This window comes from Lutra lutra, chromosome 15 (assembly GCF_902655055.1).
Source record: "Lutra lutra chromosome 15, mLutLut1.2, whole genome shotgun sequence".
Classification (NCBI taxonomy): Eukaryota; Metazoa; Chordata; class Mammalia; order Carnivora; family Mustelidae; genus Lutra; species Lutra lutra.
Window position 1 is genome coordinate 67,608,826 of NC_062292.1, and position 26,135 is coordinate 67,634,960.

The 26,135-nt window shown below is 64.4% G+C and overlaps 1 protein-coding gene across 8 annotated transcripts; it reads right to left on the reverse strand.

Annotated features, from left to right (window-relative positions):
• Nucleotides 1–327: 327 nt before the first annotated feature.
• PEAR1 (platelet endothelial aggregation receptor 1) lies at nt 328–19,548 on the reverse strand. 8 transcript variants are annotated; one of them, XM_047705197.1, is made up of 25 exons: nt 19,461–19,533; nt 18,969–19,144; nt 12,923–13,027; nt 12,083–12,187; nt 10,549–10,692; nt 9,783–9,887; nt 9,347–9,447; nt 8,607–8,711; nt 8,111–8,354; nt 7,233–7,350; nt 6,937–7,073; nt 6,653–6,865; nt 6,247–6,421; nt 6,044–6,164; nt 5,218–5,381; nt 5,022–5,124; nt 4,741–4,887; nt 4,433–4,558; nt 3,511–3,639; nt 3,284–3,412; nt 2,917–3,129; nt 2,613–2,701; nt 2,392–2,500; nt 1,863–2,111; nt 328–1,465 (listed from the first exon to the last, which is right to left on the reverse strand). In XM_047705197.1, exons 5-25 carry the CDS (start codon nt 10,647–10,649, stop codon nt 1,314–1,316), a joined length of 3,030 nt encoding a protein of 1,009 aa, XP_047561153.1. In that variant the 5' UTR covers nt 10,650–10,692; nt 12,083–12,187; nt 12,923–13,027; nt 18,969–19,144; nt 19,461–19,533; the 3' UTR covers nt 328–1,313. The 8 variants fall into 8 exon arrangements, with proteins under 8 accessions (XP_047561153.1, XP_047561151.1, XP_047561152.1 ...); XM_047705195.1 differs by lacking the exon at nt 12,923–13,027; XM_047705196.1 differs by lacking the exons at nt 12,923–13,027; nt 18,969–19,144 and adding an exon at nt 14,264–14,345 and having other exon boundaries at nt 19,461–19,524.
• Between the last annotated feature and the right edge of the window lie 6,587 nt (nt 19,549–26,135).

Genomic DNA, 26,135 nt, shown 5'->3' on the forward strand with positions numbered 1-26,135 from the left:
GCGGCGCTGGGTTTCCATCCTCGACCCGTCTAGTTAGCCTCTGGGAAGCGTGGGCAGTTAGTAGATCCGGATTCGTTGTCCGCGGGTAGTGTAGACCCTTCCTGTTCCACGGCGGCGGGCCCCCATTTGAGCGGCCCCTCTCCCGCCTGCCTTCCCCCTCCAGCCTCCGCAGGGCTGTGTGCCCCCAGGGTCACTCCCAGCGCCCTGCGGACAGGCCGCTCCTCGGAAGCGGGGCCTCCGGCGGCCTGTGAGCTCCCAGCCCGCTGCTGGCCCGCACCTGGGCACCTACGAGCCCTTATCCCTGGTACTTTCTGCTCACTCAGCCTCTCCGCCTTTGGGGGAACATTTATTGATTATCTACTGTGTGCCAAGGGGAACCAATGTTGGGCACAATACATGATTCCTGCCTTCAAGGAACCCACCGCTTGGTGGGGGAGGCAGAGATGAATCAAACGATCCCATAAAGAAACCACACATCCCAGAGAGAGCTGGTACTGAAGGCCTTCTCCAGGCGCCGGGGAAGGCGCACAGCTTTAGTCCGTGCAGTGCGAGAGAGGCGCTTCCGTAGGACAGTATGTGAAGGAGCAGCAGTGAACAGGTGAGAGTGGAAGAGGACAGATGTGCAAAGTCCCCGTGGTAGGAAGAAGTGTGGCTCGTAGGACTTGGGGCCCAGGGTGACGGGAACAGAGTGACTGTGAACACAGTTCCAGGTGAGGCTGAAGAGACCGCCAGGCCAGCAAAGCCCTAAGGCCTTGGACAGTTCTGACATGAAGATGTTCCGACAGAGGTCACCTCACTGCCTGGTGCTTTGAGCAGTTGCTTGGAGCAGGTACCCAGTGCATGCAGGCAGGACAGTCAGGCTGTTGCTAGAGTTGACTGGTTCGGGCTGCCTCTCGACTACACAGGACAGGCTGTGTGCCTAGAACCCTCTGAAGCCCCCCCCCCCACACACACAGCCCAGCCTGGGAGTGCACAGGAAAGGAACCCCATATACATTTTCAACATTAATCTGAAATCGAACTTCTAGCAACATTGATCCCACCTGTTTACGCACAAGAGCCCCAGGGCCTTGGGGAGCCACAGGTTGGAGCACGGATGACAGGGAATGTGGGCTTTCTGCTGACCAGGGTCCCCCAGGCTGGAAGCTGGGAGCCAGGCCCTGTCCCCTCCACGTCCACTTCCTCTAGCAAATGTCAAGTTCCCGGTCTGTCGGTCCTCTCCCTGCTCCTGGCAGGTTACATACAGCAGGCTCTGTCCCCAGCCTCAGGCAGCAAAGAGTAGGTATGTGGGTCCCTGCATGCCACCGTGACTCCTCAGCGGTCCTGGTGCCGGAGCGGGGGTGATGGGGGCTGCCGAACTGGAGGCAAGTCGTAATGCCCGGGGATGTGGCTGTTCTTCGGTGAGTCGTAGTGGCCAGGGGGCAGGCCCGGAGGCAGTGGGGGCTGGGAGCCCGCAGAGTCTCGGTCTGGGGACAGAGAGGGGACAGGATGGGAGATGGCTTCTCCCTCCTCACCCCTCTCCTCCCACTGCCAGCCAGGGACGCCACCCTGACCTCACAGGGTGAGGACCCTTTGTCACCAACCTCATTCCCCTCTTTCCTGGGTACCAACTGCTCAAGTCAGGTGCTGTTGGACCATTTCAAACCCTCAGCCCTGTGTAGCAGGGACACCGCTCACGGGCTCTGAGAGGCCAGCTAATGTCCCAAACCTCGTGCCTGGTGCGAGCCCAGGTCAGAGCCCAGAGCCCAAGCTCTTGCTGCCACAATGTGTTGCCACTGCTCTCTCTCCCTCCAACCCTTCCCTCCCCCTCCCTGTCCTGGCCACCACCAGCCCCCCTGCCCCAACGGAGAAAGGGGGGCTCACCATAGGTCAGAGGGCTGGGCTCTTCGTAGGTGCCACTATCTCTCTGTGGCTGGGGGTGTCGCCGGCCCTGGCTGTCCCAGACCTGAGCTGGCTGCCTGAGGGGGGACCCTGTGGGAGGGCCTTTCATCTCCACATAGCTGCTCTCCCGGGGGCTCCCTAGGAGGCTGGGCAGGTCCCGGATGGTGGCATAGGGGTTCTCGCTACTCAGGGAAGCCACGCTGGCCCCCAGCCCCTCTTCAGAGATGGGCCCTAAGGGGAGAGGAAGGAAGTCAGGCTCCGTGGGGGCCCGGGCTCCTAGCCCCCAGCTCAGTCTGCCCCCTCGCCCCTGCGCCCACGCCTTTGCCAGAGAACAGGCCTGGGCCACCACGGCTGCTGGAGCTGGGGCTAGAGCTTCGGTGCAGGCAGCCGCTACTGGAGGGGCAGGAAGAGGAGGGGACTGTGAGCGCGCAGGCACCCCCCTCCTCTGGAACTGCTCCCACAAGCCCCGGCTCTGACTCGCCCACCCCCGCCTCGGCCTCCAGGCTCCTACCCCGCTCCACAGGCCCTGGTGGGGGCTCACGGCGGTGCTTCCAGTCCGCGGGTAGGGTGCTGTGGTTATCCAGCCCCTGGAAGCCGGCGAACTGCTGACTGCCCGGAACCTAAGGCGGGGAGGGGCGTGGAGTAGGGAGCCGAGCAGGCCAGGATGGAGCTTTCCAGAGACCCGGGTCTGGGCCCGCCCCTCAGCAGCGCCCCCGCCCCCCCAGCACTGACCTTGTTGGGGGGTGGGGTGTTCGGGGAGCACTGTGACAGGGTGTGGTAGCTGGGGTTGGAGTAGTAGTGGCTGTAGCTCGGGGGGACATCTGCACAGATAGACGTAGGCGTGTGGTGACCCGGCCGGTCCAAGAGAGGCCCCAGGCCCGGGAGAGCGGCTCGGTCAGCAGCAGGTCAGCGGCCGGCCTCTCTGACCCCTCGTTTCCCCTCTGACGCAGATGGCGCCATCTTCCGGTCCGGGAAGGGGGGAGGGACATGGGAGCCCTGCCCCCCCTACCCCACCCGGGCCCCCAGGCCAGCTCACCTGGCATGACGTACTCAGAGCTGTCCAGGTGCCCGCCGCTGTAGGCCACCACCAGGTGCCGGTGCTCCTTGCCCTTCTGCCAGTGGCGGTAGCCGACAAAGAGCGCCAGCAGGGCCACCACCAGGGAGCCCAGAACTGCGATGCCGATGACCGCCCCCAGCGAGTTGTAGGCCACGGGAGAGGTAGGCATCATGGTGAAGGGCTCCTGGTTTCCTAGGGGCACGGGGTGGCCACTCAGCCTGGTGTCTCAGGTCTACTGCGGTGCGCAGGGCACGTGCACAGGAGAGGCCCCAGTAGGGAGGCCGGGAGCACCAGGGGTCTGGGTCCTGGTGCCCTGGGGACAAGGGGGGCCTGGAGAAGAACTCACCAATCCTGCAGGGGGCACCGCTGTCCTCTGGGGGACACACACAGGCCCCCGTGACCGGGTGGCACCTCTCTCCAGGAGCGCACTGGCATGGCTGGGAGCAGTTGGGTCCGAACGTCCCGGGAGAGCAGCCTGGTAGGGAGGCAGGGAGGCAGGTGTGGTGAGGGGCCAAAGTGGCAGTCTCCTCGCTGGGCTGGGGGGCAGGGCACGAGTTCCCTTTCCATGGGTACCTTCCAAGCAGAGGCGTCCCGTCCAGCCTGGGGGGCAGAAACAGCTCCCATCCTGGGGGTGGCAGGTGCCCCCGTGGCCACACTGGCAGGGCTGGGCACAGTCAGCTCCCCAGTGTCCTAGAGGGCATGCTGCAGGGGACAAGTGGCTGTCTGCCGGGGCAGGGCCAGCCCCCCCTGGACAGACGCTCAGCCCCAGGCTCACTGAATCTGCTCGGCCTTGGTCTCCCAGGGACACCAAGGTTTCGAACCACAGCTGCCACGGGTGACCCGCGGATGCTTATCACGTGCCCACCTGCCCACTCGAACCTGCGTTTGGTTGTCTAACAGCCATTTCAAAATGGGGTGCCCAGGGCCGGATAAGCGACGGACCTGTTACTCCCCCGCGCTTAGCTCTGATTCTTTTTTTCTCTTTAACCTAAGCTGGAAGTGAGTGTCCGTACTGTTTAAGGCACGGTTTCTGTGCACCTGACACCAGGGAACAACGTAACGGCAGCCCACCCGGAACTCTACGCCCCCGAGCCCGCACCCAGCCTCTCTGGTCCCCTCTTCGCACTTCCTTCTAACACCTGCAGTACTTGGGGCTCTGGGCTCATCTGTTCCATAATGTTATTTATGCATTTTTGTGGGGAAGAAGCCACTTATAAATAAATATAAATTTAAAAACGCAGAAGCAAAAAGAAAAACATGTGAAACCAAGCTCAGGTCTCCCTCACCCGCCGCCGGGCCCCAGGCCCAGACCAACAGCGCCTTTCCCAGGCCACCCTGCAGAGGGAAATCCCAAGCTGCACCCCAGGGCACCTGGGTCATAATAGTGTCCGTACGTTTTATATAAACTACGGACCCCAAGTGGGCCTGGAAGCCTCCGGTCCTCAGCCCAGCGCTCAGCACGCACACGCGCTCTCACACACAAGCCGCCACCTACGCTGGGAGCAATCGGAGCCTGTCCAGCCGGCCAGGCAGAAGCAGGTCCCGTCCGAGGGGTGGCAGGAGGAGTGGTTGGCACACTTGCAGGGCGCACAGCGTTTGCCATAGCGGCCAGGCTGGCAGGCTGGGGGGAAAGGGCCGGTGATGACTCGGGGCGGGGACCACCCCTGGGTCAGCCCTGGACCCCACCAGCCCCCTCCCTTCTCTGCATTGTGGAAGACTCCGAGAGGGCAGTGGGGGCTTCCGGCATCTGACATTGCCCTGCACCGCCCTGCTGGTGAGGGAGGGAAGGAGAGGGAGCCTCACATTTCTGGCAGGAGGGCCCTCGGAATCCGGGGGCGCACACGCAGTTGCCGTTCTCCGGGACACAGGTGCCCCCGTGCTTGCAGGTACAGCTCTTATTGCAGTCGGCCCCCCAGAGGCCGTCGGGGCAGGGCAGGTGGCAGCGGGCCCCTGTGGGAGAGAAAGGTATGGAGAGCCTGGCCGGCCCCTCCACTCACGTCCACAGGGGCTCTGATGGACATACTCCCTGTGGGATCCATCCCCCAGCTCTGGGGGGCTTGGGGCCAGGACACCTCAGTGCTCACCCGTCCAGCCGGCCTGGCACCGGCAGTGTCCATGAACAGGGTCGCAGCCATCAGAGTGGTCACAGTCACAGCGGCTGGCACAGCCTTCGCCAAACTGCCCCTTCTTGGAGAGGGAGTGGAGGGTGGGGCAGGCCAGTCAGTCAGCAGTTTGCTGTGACCTGCCCTCCCGCGGGCAGACGGGCTGTTGAGCACTTACCGGGCAGGGGAGCTGGCAGTGCGCTCCGTGCCACCCAGGGGTGCAGGTGCAGGCTCCAGTTTGGGGGCTGCAAGCCGCCTCGTGGGCACACTGACAGCTGGCGTTGCAACCAAAGCCCCAGGTTCCAGGCGAGCAGGGCACGGAGCAGTTACCACGCTGCCAACCTGGAAGAGGGGCCCCACAGAGAGGCATGGGGATCCAGCCCCATCCCCCCACCAAGCACGAAGGCATGAGCTGTGCCCTGCTCTGGGCTAGGAGCTGAGAGTGGGCGTGGGGGTGCTCGAGGCCCAGGCGGGAGGCAAGCGTGTGCACCGGTAACACGCTGGGTGGCTGCTGGTGGTCCACCACTCCCTTCTGGGGCCTGCAGAATGGGGGGCAGGGGGGCTTGGCAGCGAACCCCAAACCAGGTACCTAAATGAGTAATGCAGATCACGTGTAAGACTACAGGGAGGAGTGGGGACTGGAGACCGGAGGGGGGTTGCACATCACCGAGAACCAGCCAAACACAACTCAAGCCGTGTCAGAACGCAGCCTAAAGGTTGCCAACCGGCCACCCGTGTGGATCTCAGAAGCCCTTCTGGGCCCTGCCAACTTGTGGCTCTTGATGACTGAGGCCCGAGAGGTGCCTTCTGGCCTGGACCTTTAAGCGCAAGTAGGATTTTTGTGGTTGAAAAAAAGCAAAGTGGATTTTCCAGGAAGGAAGCGGCCTGGCGACTTTCCCACTGTCCAGCTGCGGCCCGGGGGCCCCGCCCCTGCGCTCGGACCCGCCTTCTTGCCCGTGGCCCCGCCCCCAATCCGCCCCTCCCCGGAGACCCTGCCCCCTTACCCTCCTTGCACACGCAGGCGCCGTCGACCGGCGAGCAGGCGATGGCGTTGTCGCAGGAGCATCGCGCGCTGCAGTCGACTCCATAGGTGTCGGGGGGGCAGAGGCTGGCGCAGTGCGGGCCCTGAAAGCGGCGGGGCCCGTGAGCGGGCGGCCCGGCCCCTCCGCTCCCCCCTCCTCCGGGTCCTCCCCGCGCCGCGCCTCACCGTGTAGCCGGGCGCACAGCGGCAGTGGCCGCTGTCGGGCTGGCACACGCCGCCGTGGAGGCAGAGGCAGTGCTCCTGGCAGCCGGGCCCGTGCGTGTCCTGCGGGCAGCTCTCGTTGCAGTGCAGGCCGGCCCAGCCCGGCAGGCACGAGCACTCCCCGCTCATGGGGTGGCAGCTGCGGCGGGAGCGAGCGGCGCTGTCTGACGGGGTCCGCGCGCGCCTCCCGCGCCTCCCCGGGCTCCTCGGCGCGGCGAGCGCCGGGCTTCGCCGAACCGGGGGGCCATTCCGAGCGCGCCCCCACTCCCTTCTGTGACATCTGTCCCGCCCTCGGGTCGGGCTCCCGGCCTTCAGCGCCCAGGGCCTCTCCCATGGGCGTCCGGCCCCTGAGCGCGCTCCCGCGCCACACCTGAGGCTGTGCTCCGGGTCGCAGGTGCAGGGCTCCTGGCAGCTGAGGCCATAGAGGCCGTCGGGGCAGAGGCGCTCGGTGCAGCGGTCCCCGGTGAAGCCGTGTTCGCACAGACACGCGCCGTTGGCCGGGAAGCAGCGCGCGCCCTGGGCGCAGTCGCACGTCTCTGCACAGTCCTGGCCGAAGCTGCCCACGGGGCACTCCTCACGGCACCTGGGGGCCTGCCGAGTGAGTCTGACAGCGCGCACCCTCCCGCCGCTCCCGCCTCCGCCAAAGCCACTCACCGATCCCCCGTGTAGCCCGGGGCGCAGCGACACTGGCCAGTGAATCGGTCACAGAGGCCACCATTGTGACAGTGGCACTCTTGGGAGCAGTTGGGTCCATGGAAGCCCTCTGGGCAGGGCAGGGAGCAGATGGTGCCCTGGAGAGGTGGAACATGGACAGCCCCTCCCCATGGGCATAGGACCCCTTGGTACCCCCACCCCTCAAAACCCTGCAGGGTCACAGAGCCCACCCCCTTCACACACACCCTCCTCCAGCCGAGCAGAGAAGCTCCCCGTGCAGGCTGCCCCCTTCCTACCATCCAACCAGGTGGGCAGCTGCAGGAGCCCTGGGAGGCCTGGTAGACACCCCCGTTGTGGCAAGGTTGGGTTCTGGGGCAGAAGCCAGCGGGGCCCGGGAGACAGGACACCTCACAGCTGCTGGGCAAAGCAGTGAGGTCAGGGCGGGCACAAGCAGCACCGGCCCCCCTTTGCCCCCAAGGGCTGCTCCCCCATCCCTGCCCTGTGCTTCCCGGGGGAGCAAATCCTGACCTCAGAGCTCAGTGTGGCAGCCAGCCTGCGGGGGCCGTGCCCCCCCCGGCCCCCCCACTTCCCCACCCCCCACCCCCACCCTGGGACAGGAGGAGTCAAAAAGCAAAGGTTTCCAGGACCAGCAATGGCAGGGACAGCCGGCACCACCAGAAGGGGTAGGGTAAACAGCCCGCACTGCCGGTCCCCTCCCCCCACCTCTGCTCCTGCTGTTGCAGGGGGTGGGTGGCAGGGGCAGGGGTGGGGAGGGGAGACAGACACGTCTGCCTGCCCTAGCTTCTCTGCCCCAGAGGGCTCCGAGTTGGAGCTGCTCCATAAGGCCCAATGCATCCCCCCACCCCGGCCTGCACCTCCTTGCGACAGGCTTCTCTGGGACCGTGTCAGCCCCACTTTGGGACACCCGCTCACACGCGCAGGCTCTGTCATCTGCACAGAGAGCCTCCCAGCTGGAGGACCCTGCTGTCGCCTTACAAAGAGGGAACAGCTCACAGAGACTCAATGATGGGCTCAAGGTTGCTCAACTGGTCAGTGGCAGAGCTGGGACGAGGACCTTGGCCTCTCCATTCTGTCCCACTGGGGGCCCAGCCAGAGTCTCCTCATATCTGCACGTGTGCCCAGGTGGCCCTGTGCCCACGACCCTGTTGTGCACCTGGGCCCCTTCCTCTCCGGGGGGCAGAAGCAGGCTCCGGTCCGGGGGTCACAGGGCGCTCCGTGGCACCTGCAGCGCAACCCGCAGGCAAGGCCGTACTGGCCGGGGGGGCAGGGCTGGAGGCAACGTGGGGGCTGCAGGCCCAAGGGGCAGAAGCAGGCCCCGCTCTTGGGGTCGCAGGAGCTGTCGTTCCCGCAGTGGCAGGGCTCGTCACACTGAGGCCCCCACACGCCTGGGGCACAGGCTGCGGGGTGAGGAGGGCAGAAGGGGGTCACCAGGGGTCTCCCCTTCCCTAGCCTCCATGAGTCCAAGCCCACTCCCCAAACCCGTGCCCTGTGCCCCACTTCGGAAAAGGCAGCTGGCTGCTCTGGGGCTCTTGGAGTGTTGGGGTGCCTGCCCCGGGGGGCTAAACCCCTGTGAGCGGTAGGGAGGGTGCGGCCTGGCCCTCCTCCACAGCCCCCCCCGCAGCTCCCCCCCCCCCCCCCGCCGCACTCACCACTGGAGCAGTCCTCGCCCCGCCAGCCCTGCTCACACTGGCACCGACTGGGAGCCACACAGCGGCCGTGGACGCACTCCTGGGCACAGAGCGCTGAGGCAGAGACTGAAGGAGTGAGAACCACTTCCTCTGCCCCCACCAGCCTTTCCCCCTCGGAAGCCCGACCCCGGGGGGCCTGACCCTCCCAGAGCAGCACCTCGGCCTGGAAGAAGTGGCCACAGAAGACAGGGCCAGCAAGTTAGGCCAGAACTTGACAGAAGCTCAGAGTCCAGGCTCCCCAGCCGCTTTCGGTGACATTGTCCAAGCACCATGGTTGGGAAAGAGAGGGGACCCTCAGGAGGGAACCAGACTTGGCTGCTATGTGGACATGGGTGGGTGGGGCGGGACAGGCTGGGCAGGGGTCGACAGTGACGGTGACGGTGAGAGGCAGAGCAGGCTCCGGCTGGGAGCCTGTGGGGTGTGGTGTCCCCTCCGGGATGTGTGGTGGGACCAGGCAGGTGAGCCTGGGCAGCGACTAGTGGAAGACCCAGAGCAACAGAGCAGGGATGGGAAGAGACAAAGACTCGTAGTGACAGAGGGACACAGGCAGCCCTGAGACAGACAGACAGACAGAGACAGAGATGCTCCAACACATGGAGAGGAGGGGAGGGAGAAACATGGGGGCAGCTAGGACAGAGGTGGCTAGTGGCTGCTGCTGGGGGTTGCGGGGGACAAGCCCGGAGGCAGCAAGGAAGACTCACGGACACAGGTGTCCCCGCTCTCATAGAAGCCATGGCAACAGCGCAGGCGTTTCCGGTGCTCCGTCCTCACCACCTGGCGGTACACCGGCCTGTAGACGACCCTAGGGGACCCCCGAAGGTGGCCCTCAGTGCCCCCCGCTGACACCAGGCCAGCCACACCCAGCGCTGTGCGACCCTGGGAGGCCCCTGCTCCCGTGCAGCAGGAGCATTCCCTCACTGCCCCCCACCACACACACTTGCGCACACGCACACCCGTGCACAGGTGCACACACACCCACACGAGCCCCCCCCAAACCTCCCTTTCAGGGCTGTGAGGCCAGACGCTTCCTCGGCTCTCCCAAGTTTCCAAGAAGAGAAGGAGGGTATGGAGAGCCGGGGCCGCTGAGCCAGCGCTGAGCCCACGGCGGGTGGGGGGCAGGGAACCCCGGGCACTCACGTGGGCTGGGGGCAGGCGTGGGGGCTCTCCCAGGGCCGGTCACAGGGCTCTGAGGGGAGCAGGCTGAAGGGGCGGGAGTGGGACTCCTTGGTGATGGTGGTGAAGCTGCAGGACAGGGGTGGGGTCGGGTCAGGGCGGGGGAGGCCTCGCTGCCGCAGGGCCCTCAGGAAGCAGGGGTGTGAGGGCTTGGCCATGCTGGGGAAGGTGGGTTTGCTCCCCCAAGCCTAGGAGGAACCCCTACCTGGCCCCCTCCCTCTGAAGGGATCTTCCCGGAATTGGAATATTTCTGGGACCCCCCATCACTGCCCCCTCCTCGGCCTATAGAACCAGAGCGTTCCATCCCCCTGCCTCCTCCCTACTGGCAAGAGCCGGAACTGATTCCTGGGGCAGAGGTGTGCTGAAACACTTCTGGCCAAACCCTGACCTGGGCCTTGCTCCCCAACCCCGTGCCTTTTGCTCCCCCTGAACCAGCGTCCCTATTTGCTCCACAGTGAGTGGCTCCCATCCTGCATTCTGCCCTGCAGCCGGCTTCCCACGGGGACCAGGGGGTGGGGACACGAAAGGACAGGGTCAGAAGTAGCCCCTGCAGGGGAGCAGAAAGAGAGCAGGGACAGAACCAGGAGGGATGGGAGGGAGGACTAGGGAGAGGCAGGGAGGCGGGGGGGGGGGGGGAGCTGGGGAGAGGCAGGGAGGCAGGGAAGGAGAGGGAGAGGAGACCCCGAAGAAGGCAGTAGGGGGAGCTGGGGAAGCCACAAGGGACCCTCACCTTTCCCAGAAGCTGCAGGTGTTGGGGTCACTGGGGCTGAGGGCTCCAGCCAGCCCCAGACCCAGGGCCAGGAGTTGCAGGGGGCACAGAGGTGGTAACATTGCCAAGGCCGGGCTCTGGAGAAGGCGATGGACAACTGAGAATCTGCAGGGACCAAAAGGTAGGAGAAGACACGAGGCTCTTGCCTCTTGTCCCCTAGCCCTCTGCCCATAGTGGGCTCTGCTCCCCAAGGTCACATCCCTGACCAGGTGGATGTTACCTCTGCCTGGCCGTCCTCCCTCCATTCTTTGCCTGGGTCCTCACGTCTTCCAGTCTCCCCCAAGTGACACCTGTCCTCCCCTGCCGACCGCCCCCACCCCTCCCAGCACCATTCACTGAGCCCTGGCCCAGGGCCCCCAGAGGCAGGGCTCCTGCCCAGATCCCAGAGCCCCTCCAGGCCCTGCTCAGGGCACCCAGACACTGGTACAGAGTGGGAAGCTGGAGCCAATGGGAAGTCGTGCGGGAAGCCCACAGGGGCTGGGGGCCTGGCTGGAGAAATAATTCCCAGTCCCCACAGCCCATCGTGGAATTGGCCACCAGAGGGGACCTTCCTGTCACTGCATGCCAGCAGGTGGGGCCAAATCCCTCTGATGCAGCTCGGGCCTGCGGCTGCTGCAACGGATGGGAGTAGGGCCTGTCCGGATGACCTCGAAGGAGGCCACTCCGATCCACGGTGTCGGGCCCAGTTCCACGGGTTCCCGGGAGCCCACGGTGCCCGGTCACAGAGGACACATTAGGAGCCTGAAATCCAACTTGCTCCGGGGGATTACTGACCCCAGGGACGCCACCGAACACCACAAGCCAGGGAGAACCCCATCCCCACCCCGCCAGAGGCCCCATATGCCCCCAGGTCCCACTGCTCTGGCCCCCAAGCTGGCCTCAGATGGAAGCAGCCCCCAGCTCTCTCTGGCCTTCCCCTCAGCCATCTGGAAGCGGCTCCTCTCTTCTCCTCCACCCTGGCCTCGCCCGGTGGGTGGGGAGCAGGTCGGGACCTCAGCTGGGTCCACTCGGCTCCGGCGCTCAGGAGGGGCTGCGCTCCTGCCTGCCCACCCTCGAAGCCAGAGTCAGATTGTGTTCCATGTTCCTAAAACTCGTCCTGGCTCCCTGCTCCCTGCCTCCCCGAGGCACCCACATCTGCTTACAATTTTCCCGGGAAGGTCGCGGTTGCTTGCCCCTTCCCCACCCCCCACCCCCGGAGTATCTCTGGAATTCTGGAATGCCTGCTCCCTGGCCCCGCCCGCGCCCCCCCACCCACACACTCCCAGGGTCCCCGCAGCCCAGAGACGCACCAGACTTCACCCCACATCCCCCTGTGCTGCGGCCCCAGAGATGCCTCCCCCTGTCTCCCACCACCTCCCAGCTGCTGGCCCAGGGGCTGTCCCCACTGAGGATGAGGGGTGTCCCTGTCACAGCTCCCCCAGGGCATGTGTCCGCCCCCCCTCCCGCTGGCCTTCCTGGTGCTTCTCCACCCACCCTTAGGCCTCAGGGCACTCACCAGCTCTCTAGGGCATCCTGCGGCCTGAGAGGCTCAGAGGAGCAGGGGCACGGCCTGGGGGACCTGGCAGTGTCCTGGGGGATCCCAGTGCTCAGGATATGGAGCCTGAAAACAGGAAACAGAGGCTGGTTCCAGCAGGGAGCGGGTCATGGGCTCCCCCCTCCCCACACCCTGAACTCAGAGGGTGGGATGCAGGGGGCTGGGCCAGTGGCTGGTCTCCCGGGCTGGGCACCCAGGCCACTCTGAAGGGGTGAGGGGGAGACTCAGCCTGTCCTCAGAGAGCCAGGCCACACGAGGGTCTGTCCCAGGGCACCCCCCACTCCCCTCCCGAACAGACCTGGCTTCTTCTGCCGGCGTCCCCAGCTAGCCCCTCCACCCCTGCCCTGCGCGGGCTGCCTTCCTAGGTCCAGGGCCCACCTCCAGGATCCATGGTGCCCGCTTTCAGGTGACCTGTCCCCGTGGGGCCTCCCGTGGCTGAGCCCCTGCAGGATCCTGAGCCTCCACATGCCTCCCACCCCCACCCTGTTGCCACACCGCCCTCCGCCTGGGCCCTGAGCTGTCCTCAGACTGGGGCTCGGTCTGAAGGGATCCAGATTTCCCGCCACCCAGCACCCCCCTCTCCTGGACCCCTGTCCCCGGAGTGCGAGGCTGGGGGGGCACACGCCCCACAACAGGAAGGACCTGAGGCAGGGCAAGGGGCCCTCACATTAGCCCCTCCTGCCAGTCACCACCTCAAAAACCAAGGTCTAGAGGAAATGGTTCACCTGGGGGCTTTAGGAGGTGGGCAGGGGACAATAAGGAGGGCTCGACCCCCCCATCCCCCGCCCATCCAGGGTTCACCTTGATAATGGCTGATCAGGGGCTGGAGGGCTGGGAAGATTCTGTTTTCCCAAAGGGCCTCGGGCTCCCAGAAGGCACCAGGGTCCCAGTGGGTCAGGAGCAGGCCTGACAGTGGGGTTGGTGCAGCCAGTGGGTGGTCCACAGGGAGGGGTGAGGTGGGAGGGGGATCCCAGCAGGAAGGGGCAGTGTTTGGCCTGACCAACCTCAGCCCCTCAGCTCCTGATCCCAGGCCAGATCAGGAGCCCAGAAGCCCAGCCTGGCCCCTCACCTTGTCTCTGAGACTGCCTGGGCCCATCCCAACACCCCCAGACCCACAAGTGCCCGGGCCACCTCTCCAGGGTGTTAAATCAGACAGTGCTGGCTCCCGTCCTGCACTCACGGAGGGCGCCCCAGTCCCCCTCACTGTGGGCTCCTGGAGGCCGAGGCCTCATGTACTGTGTGGAGAAAGGTAGGGAGCCGCCCCCGGGTCTCAGGTGCGGTGGGCCTCAGTCCCCTATGGGAGGCAGCGGGGTTCACAGGTGAGGGCTCGCCCAGGCCACACAGCGGGTGGGATCCAAACCCAGACCGCTGGCAGGCGCTCCCAGTGGTTCCCACCAATCCAGCCCAGAAGGGGAATCCCAGGGGCTTTGCATCTCTTTGTAAAAGTCTCAGTTATGCAGAGGGAGAGATGCCGAGGGGGCGGGGGCGGACAGGAGGAGGGGGGCTGCCGGGGAACACACCAGAGTCGTGGGAACGGGATGCGCTCGCAGTCCGGGACCAGCGGAGCTTTTCTCTTCCACCTCCAGACACGAAGCAGCTGCCCCCGCCGCCAGGCCCCGAGCCCCCCCAGGCCTGAGCGTGGCCTCCCCCACCCCCAGCCATGCCCCAGGGGGCCTCCAGGCCCACACGCAGCCCAGCCCCAGCCCTCCTTTTGCTCTGGCGGATTCCTTCCGGTGGGGAGCCCCTGTCCTCCAGCTGCCCCAGCCCCCTTGGGAGGAGGGAAAGGAGTCTGGGTCTTCAGGGTGGGGCAGAGCTCCTGGTGGACAGGAAAGTGACCATTTCCATAGGAGGCAGAGAATGGGAGGACCTCCCCCTGCCCAGCTCCCCTCCCCAACTTTTCTCCAGGAGGGGGTCAACAGAGGACAGCCTCTGAGCTGGGCCGCGAGTCACAGCTCTCAGCTCCCCCACGAGAGGGGTTGAAGCAGCAGAGCTGTCCCTCAGATCAATGTGGAAATTGACAGATGAAGGGCTTTGAGACCCCCCCCACGTGCTGGGTTCACACTCACCGTCCCCCCCACACACCCCATCCCCATCCCCCCCCCACACCCCATCCCCATCCCCCTGCCCTTGGCACTGTCATACCGTTTGGGTATCAATTCCAAGAAAAGCTGTTTCTTGTTTTTTTCTGAAGAACCTCCAGGATGATCCCGGAATGGGGCCTTAGCTGCTGACACAGAGAAGGGAAGTGGGGGTGGGAGGGGCCAAGCCCCCCACAAAACTTGATCCCTCAGAAGAATGATGGGCTGCCCGCCAGGTACGCCCTCAAGCCAAAGGCAGCGGCTGAGGCAGGAGGCTTGGCTACTGTGGACCCAGCTCCCAGCCTGACCCCCACCCACCAGAGAGGCCCCAGCCCCTCCTCCCATCTCTGTCTCTCTGCCCCTCCTGTCATGTCACGGAGTCCAGAGATCATAGCACTTACAGCCTGGCACTTACGAGCTGTGTGATCTCAGGCATGTCACTGGAGCCCCATGAGCCTCCATTCCCTCATCTGTGAAATGGGACAGTGGCCCCCACACCTTGCGGGGTACGGTGGGGGTAGGAACCGTTAGCGCCGGTAAGCCCCCTGGAGCAGAGCCTCAGCCCGGAAGCCGCTCTGAGGACATGTGCGGGCACAGGGACAGAACCCCCCCACCAGGTTCTAGGCTCTCAGCCTCTTCTTTCTGTTTTTGTTTTGTTTCTCATCAAAGTCTCCCTGCTGGGGCGCCTGGGTGGCTCAGTGGGTTAAATCCTCTGCCTTCGGCTCAGGTCGTGATCTCAGGGTCCTGGGACAGAGCCCCACAGTTGGGCTCTCTGCTCAGCGGGAGGCCTGCTTCCTCCTCTCTCTCTGCCTGCCTCTCTGCCTGCTTGTGATCTCTGTCTCTCAAATAAATAAAATATTTAAAAAAAAAAAAAAGTCTCCCTGCTTTGGGGCAACTGGGAGGCTCAGTCAGGGAGCACCCAACTGGGCTCAGGTCATGATCTTGGGGTCCTAAGATGGAGCCCCACGTCAGGTTCATGCTCAGTGCAGAGTCGGCCTTGGACTCCTCTCTCTTCCTCCGCCCCGCTTCTCTCTCAAATAAACAATAAATAGTCTTTAAAAAAAACAAAAACAAACCTCTCTGCTTTCTGCCTTTTTCATCTTCCTCCATCAGTTTCTTGGTCTGTGTCTTTCTGCCTCTCTCCTTCCTTTCCAACTGAGCCCCCCAGGGGCCCCTCTCCTTCCTTTCCTCCAGGTTGCCAGGCACAGCACAGTTGTGCAGTGTGTTCACTGCACAAGGGAAGCTACCCTCAGGCGTGCTGCAGTTCACCAAGCCATATGTCTTAGCCTAGCCACAGGGGCCTGGCCCCAGATCGACCTGCCTTGTCTGTCTGTTTCTCTGTGCTCTTTCCAAGCCTGTCTTGGCTATGGAGACAGGATCACCTAGTCCTCCTCACCCAGCAGTGAGACCCAGTCTGCCCCCTCAGGGCTCAGCATCCACGTGTGCCTGCACACGCAAGCGCAGAACCCCGGCTACACCCAGCCAGGCCGCCGGCCTGCAGCACTCCAGGCTTGTCTGCCGGATGGAGGGGCAGGAAGCCTGTGTGCTCCAGAGGCTGGCGGGGAAGGGGGCAGGGGTGAGGGGCCGGCCTTGTGTTCTCTGTGGCTCAGGAAACAGAAGCTAGAGGGTCCTCAGCCGGAGCTGTTTACTCATCAGGAAACAGGGAAACCTGGGATTCTGATTCACCAAATGTCTATCGCGTGCCTCCTGGAGGCCGGCGCCAACGCCAGGCCCGGCCCTGCCATGGCCACGGCCTACGGGGGCCCTCTGACCGCTGTCCTCAGTCACGGGGAGGCCTCGGGAAAGTGACTTGCCCGGGGCCACCTGGGGGGCCAGCAGCAACGCCAGGATTAGAATCCGCCTCAAAGAACAAAGCACTGGGGCGCCTGGGTGGCTCAGTGGGTTAAATCCTCTGCCTTCGGCTCAGGTCGTGATCTCAGGGTCCTGGGACAGAGCCCCACAGTTGGGCTGTCTGCACAGCAGGGAGCCTGCTTCCCTTCCTCTCACTCTGCCTGCCTCTCTGCCTACTTGTGATCTCTCTGTCAAATAAATAAATAAAATCTTCAATTTCTTAAAAAAAAAAAAAAAAAGAACAAAGCACTGGGTGGAGCGGAATCCCAGACGACACAGACCGGGGGGCGACTCCCCTTCCAGACCCTCCCGTCCCACTCCCTGGCACCCCCAGATACCCTCAGAAAGCACCGCTCCTCTCTAGCCACCGCTCCTGTCTGACGCCCTCTGTGGCTCCCCACACCACCACCCCCGGAAAGGGTACCCGGGAGCCAGGCCAGCTGGCTGGCCATCCCCCTGGGGGCACAAATACTTGCTCCTCTGGCCTGAGCACCGGCCTGCAGGCCCCCTCGGCCCAGACGAGCCCCCCCATCCACCCACCCAGGGCCGGCTCCAAACTAGACGGGACCAACACTTCCTCAGACTCCAGCCAAAGGCAGAGCACCCGTGTCAGTCCTCTGCGGGCACGTGGGGCAGACCGAGGCCAAGCCATGAGTCCATAGGCCCCCAGAGGAGGGACCCTGGTGTCCTGTCCGGTCTGAGGCCGGCACTGGGACTGCAGGTTCATGCTCTGCCTCCCCCCACAGGCTGGGGTGCCCTCCGTCCGTGCCGCTCGGAGGCCGTGAGTGGGCTGGGGACTCCCACCGACCACCATGGCTATGACACTTTTATTAAGCTTGGCCTTCCCCGTGGGAATGGGGCTCTGTGGGGCCAGGGCGCTTTTCCACCTTCCTCGCCCCTGGCCCTGGCCCTGGCCAGCAGGGCCCGCAGGGATGCCTGGCCCCCGGGACGTGCCTTCACCCCGACGGGGCAGTGGCACTGGGCCCTCAAAACCGGAAACGAGTTCCTAAGGAGCCTCCACCCTTAGGCAGGGTAAGGCGGCTCCAGACCTGCCCTCCTGACCTCAGGCAGGCGTCTTCGGCGGGCCCCCAAGTTCCTAAGCGATGAGAGCACAGTCCAGCAGGGCCCTGAGTCACCTGGGGAGGAGGGGCTGGGCCCACCGGCCAGAGCCCTGTCCTGTGCCACGGGCCTTGGGACTGGGACCCACCCCCAGCCATCCACACACTCCCATCCAGTCAGAGGGTCTGGGCCCCTGAGGCCCTGTGTGGGGCAGGGGAGGCCCCATGTCCCAGAGCCTCGCAGGCACCGGTCCCCTCTGGAGACCTCTGTCTGGGCACCCATGGGAGAGCTGTCCCCAGCCCCTGTGAACGTGTGCTGCGGCTGGTTTCTGCCCACACCCCCAGCGCTCTGGAAGAGCACGCTGTCACGCTTCAGAAAGACCCCAGACAAGGGAAGTCACGAGCCCCAGGTCACACAGCCAGGCAAGGGCAAAGCGGGGATGGGGACTGGGATGGGGACCGGGTCTACCAAACCCCAAAGCCTGCGCTCACCCTTCCCATCTCCTCCCGCGGCCTTCCTTCTGCTCTTCCCACCCCCCTCGCCTCTGTCTCCAGCCCTTCTGTTCTTTCTCTCGGTCTCTGCTGTTTGCCTAAGTCCGCCCTTTCTTGCCTCTGGCTCTCCTCTGCAACGTCACTGTCCGTTCTCATGTTTCCGTCTCTTTACATCCCCATCTTTGTCTTTCTCTCTCCTTCTTGGTCTCCCCTTCCTTCTGCTGGCATCTCTAGGCCCGACTACATGCCAGGCCCAGGCATGGTGCCGTTACTCCCCCCTGCCGAGCCAGGACGGCTGGGCTAGGATGGCAGGGATAGGACAGCGGGGCTAGGACGACAGGGCTAGGACGGTGGGGTTAGGACAGCGCAGATAGGACAGGGCGGCTAGGACAGCGAGTCTAGGACAGCTGGGCTAGGACGGTGGGGCTAGGACGGCGGGGCTAGGGCAGTGGGGCTCAGCCAGCCAGGCCCTCCAGCGTCCAGGGAGTCTCTTTCTCAAGAGTTTCCCAGGCCACTCTAAGGAGATGCTCCGGAGCACAGTGGTGGAGGCCCTGCCTCACTCTCGCACCCTCCCCAGCAGATGGTGGGGGCCAGGCAGACAGCAGCCCAGTGACCTCTATCTCTGCCTAGAGAGCCAGTTTCCTCTTCTGGGAAAGCCTGATAGGAATGGGGTAGGGGAGGGAAGGAACAGAGGCCAACCCTGGGCTTCACCTCCCGGTGGAGAGAGGGGGCCAGAGGGGCGAGCCTGGCCTCCCCCTGAGCTTCTCCGCGAAGGGAAGGTAGCCCCAACCCCCCAGCCACAGCGGCAAGTAGGCCGGTACCCTTCGGGGTGCTCTGGGAGCGGGAGAGGAGCTGCAGGGGACCGGCCAGGAGAGCCGCCCCGGTGCTGCCTCACACACGCACACGTGGGCACTAGAGCGTGGACTGGGTGGGCGGGGGTCAGGGAAGAGCCCCTACCACGCCATGCCCCTGCCCGGCCCAGCTGAGGCCAGGCTGAGAGCTGACCCCTTGCCCAATCCCTCCCGGAGCAGTGGTCTGGCTGAGCCTGGGAACCTCGAGCCTACACAAGCTGTTCCCATCCCTAGGGACCTGGGTCGTAGCCCAGCCCGGGAGAGACGCTGATAAGAGGTCAGGACAGGAGAGTGAGGCTCCCGCCTTGAAGGCAGGAGACCGGGTGTGGCTGCGGGGTGGTCTTCTAGCCCCCACCCCCGGGGCAGGCCTCCCCCACTCCACCCTTGCCGCCTCCTATGACCTCTGCCAGCCCAAGTCTTTCTGCCCATCCAGATGCGGGAAACCTGTGGCCAACTTCTTGTGTCCCCAACTGGCGAAGCCGTGGGTGCCGGGAGCAGCATCCCGGCAGTCGCTCACCCTCCTGAGGGGTCAAGTCTCCTGTTAGCCACCCCCCCCCAGCAGTGACAGGAGCCCTGATCAGGCCTGTGCTCGGAGGAGACAAGCTGTCCTTCAGCTGAGCCTCTGGCGACCCCAGGGGCAGGCACGGTGCTGTGGGCGTCCCCTCTCAGAAAGACCCGCGGGGCCCAGAGGACCTACAGCCCGGGAAGGGGCGGAGTGGAGGTTCCAACTCCTGTGTGGCCACTCACGCATCCCCGAAGCCTAGCAGAGGACCTGGAGCCCCGCTCTCAGGCTGCACAGCCCCCCGCTCCCCCCGCCCCCACAAGTCGCTCCGGGGGGCTCGGGAAGAGGCCTCTTCTGCATGCCACTAACTTGGTGTCCCCCCAGAGGGCCACCCCAGTGCCCTTGGCCCCTCCGCTGCCCGCACCCTCACGCAAGAGAACTCGAGGTCCTCAGCCCTTCCGAGGGGCAGGGGGGACGCGGGGTGCGCGGGGGCGCACAGTCACTCACCTGCCTTGGACTCGAGCTGTCGCCGGCCTGGGGTGGGGACCGCCCGGGGCCGGGAGGGGACGGCGGGGCTGCGGGACGGCGGGGAGGCGGGGCGCGCGGCCCGCGGGGCGGGGCGGGGCAGGAAGGGGGCGGGCCCTGCGGGGCAGGAAGTGTGGAGGGGGCGCCGGGGCGGACGCCGGAGCCCGGGGAGCGAGGGAGGGGGGCTGTGGGCTCCCGGGGAGGGAGATGCGGGGGAGGAAGGCGCTGCGGGGGCGCTGGGGGGGGCGCTGGGGGCTCCAGGGGTCCCGGGGCTGGGGGCGCGGGGGGAGCCCGGGGCTGGGGCGCCGGGGAGGGGGCTAGGGACGGCTGGGGGGAAGGAGGCGTTGGGACGGTGGGGGCGCCGCGAGCCGGAGGGAGCGGTGCTGGGGTGGCGGCCTGCCCCGGAGTGGAGCGGGGGGCCCCGGACCGGGACCCTCGTGGTTCCCCAGCAGCCGCAGGGCCCCGGCTTGCTCCGCCTCCCGCGCCTCAGCCTTCCGGGCCGCAAAGTGGGCCCGCGCCGGGAGCCAGAGAGCCCGTCCGCGGCGGGCACCTCCCCCGGCCGCCCGGCGACCGCGGGACCTGAGGCGGGCCGCGGCCCAGGGTCGCCTCCTCCGCTCCCGCCGGAGGAGCCCGGGGGACGCGCCGCGACCTGGGCCCGACCTCCGCCGGCGCCACCTGGCGGCCACAGCGCGCTCCCGCGCCGCACTCTTCGAAGGCCGGGGACACCTTGGTGACCGGCCGGCTCGCTCGCCCCTCGCTAGCCCTCTGCGTGGACCGCGTCAGCGAATCCTTAGCGCGAGCTCGGTGCGTCCCAGGAAGAGGCGGCTGTGCCCGCGACCGCGCAGCGTTCGGCCGTGGTCTGCGCTCCCGCCCCGGGTTGCACCGCCTACCCCCAAAAAGCCACCATGGTTCGGAAAGTGCAAGGCCGGACACCCCTCCTCGGAGATTTCTCGGATCAGCTTTACTGAGGCATGACTGACAATAAAAACCGTATCCACTTAAAAATGTACTGATCGGGGCGCCTGGGGGGCTCAGTGGGTCAACGCTTCTACCTTCAGCTCAGGTCATGGTCCCAGGGTCCTGGGATCGAGCCCCGCGTCGGGCTCTCTGCTCCGCGAGGAGTCTGCTTCCTCCTCTCTCTGCCTGCCTCTGCCTACTTGTGATCTCTGTCAAATAAATAAATAAAATCTTTTTTTTTTTTTAATGTACTGTTCGATGACGCTTTTTAATATTTTTAACAATTGGGGCGCCTGGGTGGCTCAGTCGTTAAGCATCTACCTTCCACTCAGGTCATGGTCTCAGGGTCCTGGGACCGAGCCCCGCTTCGGGCTCCCTGCTCAGCCAAGAGTCTGCTTCTCCCTCTCCCGCTACCCCTGCTTGTGCTCCCTCTCTCGCTGTGTCTCTGTCAAATAAAATCTTTTTTTAAAATTTTAATTATGACAAAATCTATGCAACAAAATTTACCACTTTAACCATTTTAACAAGTTATTTTTTAAAAAGATTTCATTTATTTATTTGACAGACAGAGATCACAAGCAGGCAGAGAAGCAGGCATCGAGAGAGGACGAAGCAGGCTCCCCGCAGAGCAGAGAGCCCCATGCGGGACTCGATCCCAGGACCCTGAGATCATGACCTGAGCTGAAGGCAGAGGCTTAACCCACTGAGCCACCCAGGCGCCCCCACTTTAACCATTTTAAAGTGTGCAGTTCCGTCGCGTAAATACCTCCACACCGTGCAACCACCATCCATCTCCATAACGTTTCCATCACCCCAAACTCGAACTCTGTCTCCATGAAACAGCAGCGCCCCACTCCTCCTCCTCCTCCCCGTCCCCGTCCCCCCTCCCCCACACTCCTGTCTGTCCTTTCTGTGTCTATGGATTCCACTACTCCCAGTGGCAGAAGTGGAATCCCAGTGTTTGTCTTTTTGGCTGGCGTGTTCACTTGGTTTGACGTCTTAGTTTGATGAACTTTGACAAATAGGTCACCCTGTGTATCCACCACTTCAAAGTAGCTTTCCGGTTTTTTCAAAGTAGCTTTTCAAAAGGAAGCTCCGCGCGCAAAGCGGGGCTCCAAGTCACCACCCCAAGACCAGGTGTTGTGCGCTCCACGGACCGAGCCGGCTGGATGCCCCAATCAACATAATTTCTACAAAGTCTCCCGGCCCCGCCAGGCGCCTGGGCGGCTCAGTCCGGCCTCTGACTCCTGATTTCCACGCAGGCCGGCCGGCGTGGGGGGCTTGGAGCCCGCGTCAGCCGTGAGTCTGCTCCAGATTCTCTCTCCCTCCACCCCCCGCCCCGCATTCTCGCTCTAAAATACATATATTTTTAAGATTTTATGTATTCATTTGACAGAGAGAGAGAGAGGGAATGAGAGGGGAGAAGGTCAGCGGGAGAAGCAGACTCTGCACGGAGCCGGGAGCCCGACGTGGGGCTCGATCCGGAGACTCCAGGATCATGACCCGAGCCAAAGGCAGTCGCCCAACCAACCGCGCCACGCAAGCGGCCCAAGAAATAATTTTTTTTATAAGATTTTATTTATTTATTTGACAGAGAGATCACAACTAGGCAGAGAGGCAGGAGAGAGAGAGAGGAGGAAGCAGGCTCTGCGCCGAGCAGAGAGCCCGATGCGGGGCTCGATCCCAGGACCCCGGGATCATGACCTGAGCGGAAGGCAGCGGCTTAACCCACTGAGCCACCCAGGTGCCCCAGAAATAAATAATTTTTTAAAAAATATTTTATTTATTCATTTGACAGACACAGCGAGAGGCAGCACAAGCAGGGGAGAGGCAGAGGGGGAAGCAGGCTCCTCGCCGAGCAGGGAGCCAGCGCGGGGCTCCATCCCAGAACCCCGGGATCATGGCCCGAGGCGGAGGCACACGCCCAACGACGGAGCCCCCGGCGCCCCCACAATAAATAAATCTAGTAAGTTTTCTGCGCCGTCGAACTCGCGGTGACCTTTGCACGTCGAGCCGCAGCCCCGCCCCCGACGCGCGACCGCCGGGACCCGCCCTGCCGCCGCGGAAGCCGGAGCCCCCACGTCCGCGCTGCCGGCCTGTGCGCTGCTCGCTCGCGGCGGGCTTCGCTCCCCGCAGGCGCCTGGGGCGGTCGCGCCGGGTCACCGAGGTCGGCCGCACCGCCTCCCGCCCGGCCGCGCCTCCGCACGCAGCGCCGGGCCCGCCGGCCGCGCGGGAAGCCGCTCGGAACGTCTGCGCGCGAGTCCGCCCGGACGCGCTTCCTTCGTCCCCAGCGAGCGGCCCCGCGTGCGGCTCGAACCCGGGACCCCGCGACGGGCAGTCACGCGCTCCGAGCCCGCCAGACGCCCCTGCCCCGCGGCTCCTTGGGGCGGGGAGGGGCTGTGGGCTTTCCCGGGACGAACGCGAGCGTCGTCCCGGCTTCCGGTCCGGGGTCCAAACCGCGTCTGGCGCACGGACTCTGCCGAGAGGCTCCTGCCCGCGGAGCGCGAGGAGCGGCCGGACGCGTCTGCGGCGGGCGGACCGGAGGCCTCCAGCAGGGGGCAGCAGAGACCGACGCACGGCTCCGTCCGGAGGCCCACGACCATAGAGGAGGAGCACCCCTGAGGCCAGAGGGGCCTTGAAAGGCTTCCGATGCAACGCCTCCTAGGGGCCAAGCGGGGAACCTGCGCTCCGCCCCGACCTGAGCCCGCGTTCTCCTCCCTCCAGGTTTGGTTGGGCGCCCTGGCGCCCTCTCTGGGACCCTGTCCGGCCTCTCCCTCCTTCCCCACCCTTGCATATGAACCTTAAACTTGCCTCATCTAGCCTGAGTGTTCCCTTTTTTTTTTTCCCAAAAATTTTTAAAAATTTACTCATTTGGGGGAGACTGAGCGAGAGCATGAGCAGGGGGAGCCGCGGAGGGAGAGGGAGAGGCGGGCTCCCCGCGGAGCAGGGGCCCAGCGGGCGACTGGCCGCCGGGACTCTGGGATCACGGCCTGAGCTGCAGGCAGACGCTGAACCGAGCCACGCAGGCGGCCCTGGCCCGAAGGTTTCGGGGACGGGGACAGGCCGAGACCGCCTGCGGGATCCGGAGCCCGGCGCAGGGTTGGAGCTCGTGAACGTCCAAGCCCCGGGCCACCTGCGCCTCAGCTTCTGGGCCCAGCCCTGCGGCTGGGACGATGGAGGTCCTCCTCCTGCCTCCCGAGAGGGGACAAGGGGTCCAAGGCCCTCATTCTTTTCTTTTCTTCTTCTTCTTCTTTTTTTTAGTTAGTCGCTGTACGCAACATGGGGCGTGAACTCACAACCGGGAGATCCGGATGGCTGGCTACAGGGACGGAGCCAGCCCAGCGCCCGCCTCCTGCATTCTTTTGTTCAACAAGCAATGAATGCGCTTGTGCATGGGCCCAGGATGCAGAGGAAATGACCGTGACGATGATGGCGGCAGCTTTTATTGGACAGGCCCTACTGACATCCCGGCACTGGTCTGAGAACCTTGCATTAGCCAAGAAATGAAGTCCCCCGGTTCTCAAGAGCTCCCATGCTAGTTGGCGACGCGATTATTCATTCCTTCGTGGAACAGAGGTTTGTAGAGCGGCTGCTGTCGCCCGGCATGGGGACCACAGCTGTGAACAAGCAAAACCTCTGTCTGAACGTGGAGGGAAGATGGAGCTTGAGCCTGATTGTGGGGCTGCTGGGGAGGAGACACATCCGTAAAATCGTGATGCATCCCGTGACCTCCGTGCTGTCACAAACAGGCAGACGACACAGGAGAGGGGGGTGGGAGTGCTGGGGGTCCTGGTTTTAGAAAGGGGGTCAGGGAAGCCCCCACTGAAAAGGGAATCTCCAGGTGAGGACCTAGAGGAGAGGAAGAGGGACCACACAGCTCTCCGTAGGGAGGGCATTCCAGGCCACAAAGGCCCTGAGGCCAGAGCATCTGCCATGTACAGAGACCAGCGAGGAGACTGGGACCGAGTGGTGTCAGGGGAGTGGATGGGTCAAATCCCACGGGGCCCTGTCAGCTGTGCTATGGCCACTGGAGTTTCTAGGAAATGGGGAGCGTCAAGGGGATTTTGAACAGAAGAGGGTCACGATCCTGTTCAAGCCTGAAAAGAGTAACCATGCATTGTAGGGAGCACAGTGGAAGCAGGGAGAGTGGGAGGAGGCCACCGCACCGATGGGGGACACAGAGTGTGGGTGCCTCATCCCTCTGGGAGGGGAAGGGGTTGCGGAGGAGCCCTAGAGGCAGCTGTGTCGAGGGGGTCGGAGAGGGCTGGAGAGAGGGTCCTGATGTGGCGGCCAGCGGTGTAGCAGGTTGGGCTCTGGGCCCCCTCAGCACACAGCTCATCTCAGCAGGCTGGGTGCCCCACACGGCCCAGATGCACAGACATACAGAGGGAGGGGCCCTTGGCCCCAAGCAGCCCACGTGGTGGCCAGCACAGGTAGGACAGGGCAGGCAGGGAGAGCCTCAAGGGAAAACCCAGGGGCATCTGGGTGGTTCAGGGGGTTAAACCTCTGCCTTTGGCTCAGGTCATGGTCTCAGGGTCCTGGGATCGAACCCCGCATCAGACTCTCTGCTCAATGGGGAGCCTGCTTCCTCCCTCTCTCTCTGCCTGCCTCTCTGCCTACTTGTGATCACTCTCTCTGTGTTGAATAAAAAAATAAGATCTTAAAAAAAAAAAAAAAAGAAAAGGAAAGTCCAGAAGGACAGAGCCTCCTTGCCGCTCCACAAGCCTGTCTCGGTGCTTGGCCACGGTGCTGATGACACTGGCCGGCGTGGCCCACCCACAGGGGTCGTGCCCACCGGACCCCTCCCTTACCCTCCTGGGTCTTCGGGTGTGGGCAAGGGACCCTGGAAAAGGAGCTACAAGCCTGGTTGCCCACCTTCTCACCTGGCGTCCCTGTCCCTGCCTCAGGCTCCCAGGTTCCTGCCCCTGGTGGTCCCTGCCCATCCCCACCACCTCACCCCTCCCAGCCCTGCGCACTCCAGTTCCCGTCCCTCACAGCCCCCCCCACTGGAGCTGTAATCACAGCTCAGCCCAGACCCCCTCCTGTGAATAATTGGGGCTGATTTAGGGGCTATCAGGGGAGAGAGGGGGGGCTAATGGAGTTGGTGGGGGGCCGCCCTGGTGATGAGAGAGGTATGAGAGGCAATTAGCCGGGCCGGCAGCCTCAGGATTCACCTAATGCACCGGCCAGCAGTAAGGGCGCGGGAGGGCTTAGGGGGTGGACTTGGACTTGGGGAGGGATCCTGGCCCTCCATCAGGATGCCCACAGGAGGTCGGAAGACAGCAGGAGGAACTTCCACCAAACAAGGACAAGGGAGGGGCACTATGGAGAGGGAGGGAGGCTGACGGCATGAGTCAGGGGCTCCTGGTCCCCCCCCAGACCCTCACTCTCAGTGCATGTGTGGACACACACACACACACACACACACACACACACTCTGCCCCAGCTGAACGCTATCCCTCGCTGGGGACCAGCTCCTGATTAATACCAACATTAGCCCTGAATGCTCGCCCCCCCCACCCCCGGCCTTGCTGTCATTAATTACCTCCTCTCCCAGCCCAGCGCAGGGGAAGCCAGTTCCTCTGGGGCAGAAGGAATGAGTCTGACCCCCGGCCCAACCAGCCACTCCCACTCCCTCCTCAAGGCTTCCGAGGGTAAAGGGAAGGGGAAGAGAGGCAGGAAGGAGTCCTGAGGAAGGGA

Excerpts from the sequence above, each read along its gene's own strand:
- PEAR1 (XM_047705194.1), bottom strand. The coding sequence starts at position 10,649 with ATGTTACCACCTCTGTGCCCCCTGCAACTCCTGGCCCTGGGTCTGGGG. Across the intron at positions 7,074-7,232 it reads GCTGCCCACCTGGTTGGATG|GGCACCATCTGCTCCCTGCC; the intron begins GTAGGAAGGGGG and ends CCACCTCTCCAG. Across the intron at positions 2,702-2,916 it reads CTCTGAGTACGTCATGCCAG|ATGTCCCCCCGAGCTACAGC; the intron begins GTGAGCTGGCCT and ends CTATCTGTGCAG.